Genomic DNA, 7,739 nt, shown 5'->3' with positions numbered 1-7,739 from the left:
GTTATCCTGTTTCTGCATTGTCATGTGGGTATCTTTCCGCATCATTGATGCATAGAGAAATTGCACATATGCATTAAAGCATATGGCAGTGTTAAATGTCTGTGTTGTTTTCCATTGTATTTCTGGACCAGAGTTTACTTAATAATGTCCTATTGGTGATTATTTATGCTATTTCTTTGTTTTACAGTGGAGTGGAGTGCTTAAGGTTTTTTTTTAAAGTAACAAATAATTTTTTTTAATATAAATCTCTTTCTTTGTCTCCATCTCTCTCCATGCAATATTCACTGTGGGAATAACTTATGGCATATTTATTCCCACACAAGAAATGACCTGTGGGAATGTTTCTCTAGAATAACTTCCTAAAAGCAAGTTGATCGCATCAAAGATATAGTTAAACTTTTTTAAAAAAATGGCTAAATTGTTCACTAGAGATATTATATCAATTTAGAGTCCTCCCAAGAATGTATGAAGACACTTGCATTTCCCCATACCTTCATTAATGTTGAGTAGTAGTATTTTCAATCTTTGTTAACCAGATAGATAAAACATACCTCATTAGATCTAGTTATTAAAAGTTCTGTCTTCTGAAAGTAATACATGTTTATTTCAGAAAAAGTAGAAATCATAGGTAAGATAAAAAACATAAAACATCTATAGCTGGGTTTGACTGGCTGGCTCAGTTGGTGGAACATGTGACTCTTGATCTCGGGGTTGTGAGTTCGAACCCCACGTGGGGTATAGAGATTACTTAAAAATAAAATCTTTAAAAAAATCTATAACATCCACAGATAATCACGATTAGCATCTTGGTGTATATTTCCCTCAAAACAAGAAGAACACATCCCTTCTACCCCCTTCTTGCTTCTAGTTAGGATAAAGTTTCAGCAGTTGCGTTGAAAACAACAAATACGTTTGATTTGGATGTCAATGGCTAATAATTGATTGGTGATGGTATGCTTTCTCTGGGAGTATTTAAATGAATGTATTTGGGCAGATTTGGACATAACAGTTCAGACCAGTGGGAGTCAGAAGGGGAGTGGGTAGGGTAGGAAGAGAGTTCTAGAGATCCCTCCAACATGCCTGTGGTTGATTTACTCATTATGAAAGTTCATTATTTAACTCCAGTGATGGTGACGCAGTTTTTTAAAAGTAAAAACTCAGAAGACTATCTTGGAAATCCAGAGAACAATCATGATACAAAAAGACTGGGTAGGAAAGTCTAATGGATTAAAAAGGCATTTGAGAAGGAATTCTAGCCAGTGGGGCCGGGGAGACCTGGGAGGTCTTCACCCTTGACACAGGACAGAATTTAGGAACATAACTGAACCCTAAACAACAAGCCCAGTGTTTGCTGGGCTGCAGGTGAAATACTTTGGAGATTAATGAGACCTTGAAGATGATTGAAATTGTTTAGATTTGACACGGTCCTGCATATAGAACAATTGAACAGGATTTCCTTTTTAACCATGTCTTGGAAATTGGCTTATAGTTTCCATGAAGAACATCAGCCTCTGAAGCCTAGAGCATGCACGATGGACCAAACTGTAGTTTAAAGGGATGACTTGAAAAGAAGCTTCGGTAGAGCAGTCAGTATTGACCGCTGCACCTCCTTCCCCGCAAGCCCCAGCCCACCCAGCTGTTCATCGGAGGATTAGCCTCCATGACCACGTGACTCTATAAAAAACATCATCAGCTGCACCTGGGTGGCTCAGTCACTGAGTGTCTGCCTTCGGCTCAGGTCATGATCTCAGGGTCCTGGGATCTGGCCCCACACTGGGCTTCCTGCTCAGTGGGGAGCCTGCTTCTCCCACTCCCCCGCTTGTGTTCCTTCTCTCACTGTGTCTCTCTCTGCCAAAATAAAATCTTAAAAAAAAAAAAAATCAAGTTGGTTAGTTAATTTTTTAAAAAAGATTTTATTTATTTATTTATTTAAAGAGACAAAGAGTATCAGTCCGGGGTGGGAGCTGGGCAGAGCGGGAGAGAGAAGCTCAAGCAGTTTGTGCTAAGCACAAAGCCTGATGTGGGGCTGGATGTCACGACCCTGAGATCATGACCTCCGCCGAAATCAAGAGTCGGATGCCCAACAGACTGTGCCACCCAGACTCCCCAATCTAGGTAGCTAATTAATTCAGGTGGAAAAAGTGTTGCTTCACATAATTTGTGGGTCAAGAGTGTTAACCCCAACACATCTGGGATAAATAGATTACGGATTGAAACACAGTTGCTGCTTTTCCAGTGATGTGTACTAAGGCATTTTGAAAATACTGAGCTAAAAGGATCAGGAGAGGACTCAAATGGCATTTGCAGATTTTTTTTCCGCAGCCCTACCCAGATTGGTAAGGTTTCCTGGCAGATGTAATTGCTAATATTTTTTATCAGAAGAAACATATTACTCCTACCTCTTCTTATTACAAGCTATCAAGCTAATGACCATTGTCTAGTAATGACTTCCAGGATGACCTGTGTTATTTTTTACCTGACACTACTTGAATTTTTCATTTTAAAAGTCCTTGGGAATCTTTGTAGGTTCATACTATGGCAGCTTTAGAGAGTTCTGTGGTATTTTGTTTCTAATGTAGACACAGCCTTATAATTTACAGCAGTGTTCACTAATTAAAATTGTAAGCATAATTACTATCCATGATACTTATTATTAGTTAGCATTCATAAAGCCTCAAAATTCACTTCATCCTTTCAAGTAGTGAGTAATTAGTTTCTTTGGGTTTGTAGCTTTATCATCCCTTTATGACCGGCTCGGAGGAAATAAACAAACAACCTCCTGGGAGACTGCTTTAAAAAGCTGGAAATATATTGTCCAGCTAGTGCAATGAGGCTAATACAATGCAGGAAATATGACTTTTCCATGGTTTTACTAGCCAGTTTTTCCTTGTATTTATTCCACAAATAAAAAAAATATTCAGCCCTAGTATGTACTAGGAATGTTGGAGAGATAGAGATGAATCACTCAGAGAGTCTGTCCTCAAAGACCTTAAGGTTTTGGTGGCAAGAAAATAAGATCATACAAATATACATAAAATGAACCACAGAGGTGCATGTTGGTAAAGATGACCATGGACATGGTCAAAGCAGAGAATGACTGTTCTCTGCTGTATACTCAGCACCTAACAGAGTATATTAAAATAAGAGGTTTAATAAGTAACTTTTTGGATCAATGAATGAATGAATAGTTGAATGTATTAATTTGCATTCCTTCTAAGATGCATCAGTGGGATATAGAATTTTTTCTTCATCTGACTTTTTTCATTGTTCTCAGGAATCTCAGCCAGCATGGCTGTCTCTTTGCCACCCACCCTGGGACTCGCTTCTGCCCCAGATGAAATTCAGCATCCGCATATTAAATTTTCAGAATGGAAATTTAAACTATTCAGGGTGCGATCTTTTGAAAAGGCCCCCGAAGAGGCTCAAAAAGAAAAGAAAGTTTCCTCTGAGGGGAAACCCTCTCTGGAGCAATCTCCAGCAGTCCCGGACAAGGCTGATGGTCAGAAGCCAGCTCTGAGTCAACCAGCAGTAAACGTTCACCCTAAGTTTCTGAAGAAATCCCATGATGACAGGAAAGAAAGAGACAAAGCCATCCACCAAGCCAACCTTCGACATCTCTGCCGTATCTGTGGGAATTCTTTTAAAACTGATGAGCACAATAGAAGATATCCAGTCCATGGGCCCGTGGATGGTAAAACCCAAGTCCTCTTACGAAAGAAGGAAAGGAGAGCTACATCCTGGCCAGACCTCATTGCCAAGGTCTTCCGGATGGATGTGAAAGCAGATGTTGACTCCATCCACCCCACTGAGTTCTGCCATAACTGCTGGCGCATCATGTACAAGAAGTTTAGCAGTGCCCCATGTGAGGTTTCCTTCCCAAGGAATGTAACCATGGAGTGGCACCCCCACACACCATCCTGTGACATCTGTCGCGCTGCCCGCCAGGGACTCAAGAGGAAGAGCCATCAGCCAAACATGCAGCTCAGCAAAAAACTCAAAACTGCGGTTCACCGAGCTAGAAGAGCCCGTCGGCACAAGAGAAGAGCGAAGGCAAGGATTAGCAGCAAAGAAGTGATGCAGAAAATTTCCAGCTGCAGTCATATACATCTTAGTACCAAGCTTCTTGCCGTGGACTTCCCGGCACACTTTGTGAAATCCATCTCCTGCCAGATTTGTGAACACATCCTGGCTGACCCCGTGGAGACCACCTGTAAGCACGTGTTTTGCAGGATCTGCATTCTCAGATGCCTGAAAGTCATGGGCAGCTACTGTCCCTGTTGCCAATATCCCTGCTTCCCTACCGACCTGGAGAGCCCAGTGAAGTCCTTTCTGAGCATCTTGAATTCCCTGATGGTGAAATGTCCAGCCAAAGAGTGCAACGAGGAGATCAGCTTGGAAAAATACAATCACCATGTGTCAAGCCACAAGGAATCCAAGGAGACTTTGGTGCATATTAACAAGGGGGGTCGGCCCCGCCAGCATCTCCTGTCCTTGACCCGAAGGGCTCAGAAGCACCGCCTGAGGGAGCTCAAACTTCAAGTCAAGGCTTTCGCGGACAAAGAAGAAGGTGGAGATGTGAAATCGGTGTGTCTGACCTTGTTCCTGCTGGCACTGAGGGCCAGGAATGAGCACAGGCAGGCGGACGAGCTGGAGGCCATCATGCAGGGACGGGGCTCTGGCCTGCAGCCAGCTGTCTGCCTGGCCATCCGTGTCAACACCTTCCTCAGCTGCAGTCAGTATCACAAGATGTACAGGACTGTGAAAGCCATCACTGGGAGGCAGATTTTTCAGCCTTTGCATGCCCTTCGGAATGCTGAGAAGGTCCTCCTGCCGGGCTACCACCCCTTTGAGTGGCAGCCGCCTCTGAAGAACGTGTCCTCCAGCACCGACGTGGGCATTATTGATGGCCTGTCAGGGTTGTCCTCCTCTGTGGACGATTACCCTGTGGACACCATTGCGAAGCGGTTCCGCTACGATTCAGCTTTGGTGTCTGCTCTGATGGACATGGAGGAAGACATCCTGGAAGGCATGAGAGCCCAAGACCTTGATGACTACCTCAACGGCCCTTTCACCGTCGTGGTGAAGGAGTCTTGCGACGGAATGGGAGACGTGAGCGAGAAGCACGGCAGCGGGCCCGTGGTTCCAGAAAAGGCTGTTCGGTTTTCGTTCACGGTCATGAAAATTACGATAGCACATGGCTCTGAACATGTGAAGGTGTTTGAAGAAGTCAAACCCAACTCTGAACTGTGCTGTAAGCCCCTGTGTCTCATGCTGGCGGATGAGTCTGACCACGAGACCCTGACGGCCATCCTGAGTCCTCTCATTGCTGAGCGGGAGGCCATGAAGAACAGTCAATTAATGCTTGAGATGGGAGGCATCCTTCGGAGTTTCAAGTTCATCTTCAGGGGCACCGGCTACGATGAGAAACTCGTGCGGGAAGTCGAAGGCCTCGAGGCTTCTGGCTCAGTCTACATTTGTACCCTTTGTGACGCCACCCGCCTAGAAGCGTCTCAAAATCTCGTCTTCCACTCCATCACCAGAAGCCACTCCGAGAACCTGGAGCGCTATGAGGTGTGGCGTTCTAACCCGTACCACGAGTCCGTGGAAGAGCTGCGGGACCGGGTGAAAGGGGTCTCATCGAAACCTTTCATCGAGACGGTCCCTTCCATTGATGCGCTCCACTGTGACATTGGCAATGCAGCCGAGTTCTACAAGATTTTCCAGCTAGAGATAGGGGAGGTGTACAAAAATCCCAACGCCTCCAAAGAGGAAAGGAAGAGATGGCAGGCTACGTTGGATAAGCATCTCCGGAAGAAGATGAACCTGAAACCGATCATGAGGATGAACGGCAACTTTGCCAGGAAGCTCATGACCAAAGAGACCGTTGAAGCAGTCTGTGAGTTAATTCCCTCTGAGGAGAGGCACGAAGCTCTGAGGGAGCTGATGGACCTTTACCTTAAGATGAAGCCTGTGTGGCGATCATCGTGTCCTGCCAAAGAGTGCCCCGAATCTCTCTGCCAGTATAGCTTCAATTCACAGCGTTTTGCTGAGCTCCTCTCTACCAAGTTCAAGTATAGATATGAGGGCAAAATCACCAATTATTTTCACAAAACCCTGGCACATGTCCCTGAAATTATTGAGAGAGATGGCTCCATTGGGGCATGGGCGAGCGAGGGAAATGAGTCTGGCAACAAACTGTTCAGGCGCTTCCGAAAAATGAACGCCAGACAGTCCAAGTGTTATGAGATGGAAGACGTCTTGAAACACCACTGGCTGTATACCTCCAAATACTTGCAGAAGTTTATGAATGCTCATAATGCATATAAAAACTCCGGGTTTACCTTAAGCTCACAGGCAGGCATAGGGGACCCCTTAGGCTTAGAGGACTCTCCGGAAACTCAAGATTCGATGGAATTTTAAGGAGGGCAGCTGCTTTTGAGTTGGTTTTGCAAATCAGTTTTCTTCTGGGTTGCACTGAGACCCCCTCCTCACATGCTTCAGTCCTGTGTGTAGGGTTTCGCCACCCAGGCAGTGGTAGACGGGAGAGGCCCGCGGTGCTACATGCATGTCAGGAATGGATAACTGATGAGCTGATTGCTGGAGCCGTTTAGGGAGTTCAGAAAAGCAACAGGAGAAATCAGTTATTTGAAAGCTCAGTAACTCAGAACAGGAGTAACTGCAGGGGACCAGAGATGAACAAAGATGTGCATTGTGTGTGACTGAGTGACATGGAAAATCATAGCCAAAGTTGTCAAAAAACAGCCCAGGAAGCCAGGAAAGGAATTTGTTTTGTGGTTTCCATTCTCTACCCCTTCAATTTATTATACTTTGTATTGAGATACACATGTTTGTTTGTTTGTTTTTTTATACCATTTCTGGAGAATTCTTTATTTTGTAAATTTTGCAGATCTGGGCTTATGCCACAAGATTAAAAAATCTTTAAAAGCTTTTCAGATTTCTTTAATAAGAACATCTTACACACTTGTATGACATGATGGCCTTCGCAGAGTGCCTCAGTACGTTTTTTTACTTGGTACATTTATGCAGAAATACCCTACATCCAGGAAATTTTTGGAAAGTCAGCCCTCTTCTGGGTTTCAATGATGTCACCATGGAGTGACCTTAAGAGTTTAGGAGGTCATCTGTGACTATGACTTTTTTCAGGAATAAAGTTGGAAGAATAAAACTGTTATCTACAGTTATTTATTAAGTCTTCTGATAATTCATTTTTACTTAGCTGTCGGTAGCCAAGTATGATTTTTATTTTTGTTTTTTTAAATTTCATTTAATTTAGCATCTCTGATGCTCGTATAGAATCTTAAAGCCACAGAGGCTTTTAAGATCTGGGTTGACTCACTGTGTAAAAACAGGTTTAATGTCTTGCCAAAAATTTCTGCCAGATTTTTCTCCATGTGAAACCTGAGTCAGTTTTACTAAATCCAGATTTCATGGAGTCCTTCCCTCTGAAGTGTGTCACTCTTTCTATTAAGATCAGTTTACTTTCAGTGCATTCAGATTTTTGGAGCAGGATACTTTTCTACTTTTCTCACCTGCTAAATTTAGACGAAGCCTGTTCATAGCACAGAGGAAGAGTTAACATTTGTTAGAGTGTTTTTTTCCTCATTTTTAAATATTTTCACATTCATTTTGCTTTGTTTGTCCTCACAACAACTCTGTGAGGGTAGACATTGTTACTATTCCCACTTGAGGGAGAGTTAAATAATTTGTCCAAAGTTACA

General features: G+C 43.5%; 1 protein-coding gene across 1 annotated transcript; it reads left to right on the top strand.

The window, feature by feature from the left end:
* Positions 1–3,288: 3,288 nt before the first annotated feature.
* Positions 3,289–6,598, top strand: RAG1 (recombination activating 1). The gene has a single exon (XM_059388381.1). It carries the CDS (start codon positions 3,289–3,291, stop codon positions 6,418–6,420), a length of 3,132 nt encoding a protein of 1,043 aa, XP_059244364.1. The 3' UTR covers positions 6,421–6,598.
* Positions 6,599–7,739: the final 1,141 nt, after the last annotated feature.

This window comes from Mustela nigripes, chromosome 1 (assembly GCF_022355385.1).
Source record: "Mustela nigripes isolate SB6536 chromosome 1, MUSNIG.SB6536, whole genome shotgun sequence".
Lineage (NCBI taxonomy): Eukaryota > Metazoa > Chordata > Mammalia > Carnivora > Mustelidae > Mustela > Mustela nigripes.
Note: the sequence above shows the minus strand (reverse complement) of the source record. Positions and strands in the feature narration are given on the sequence as shown.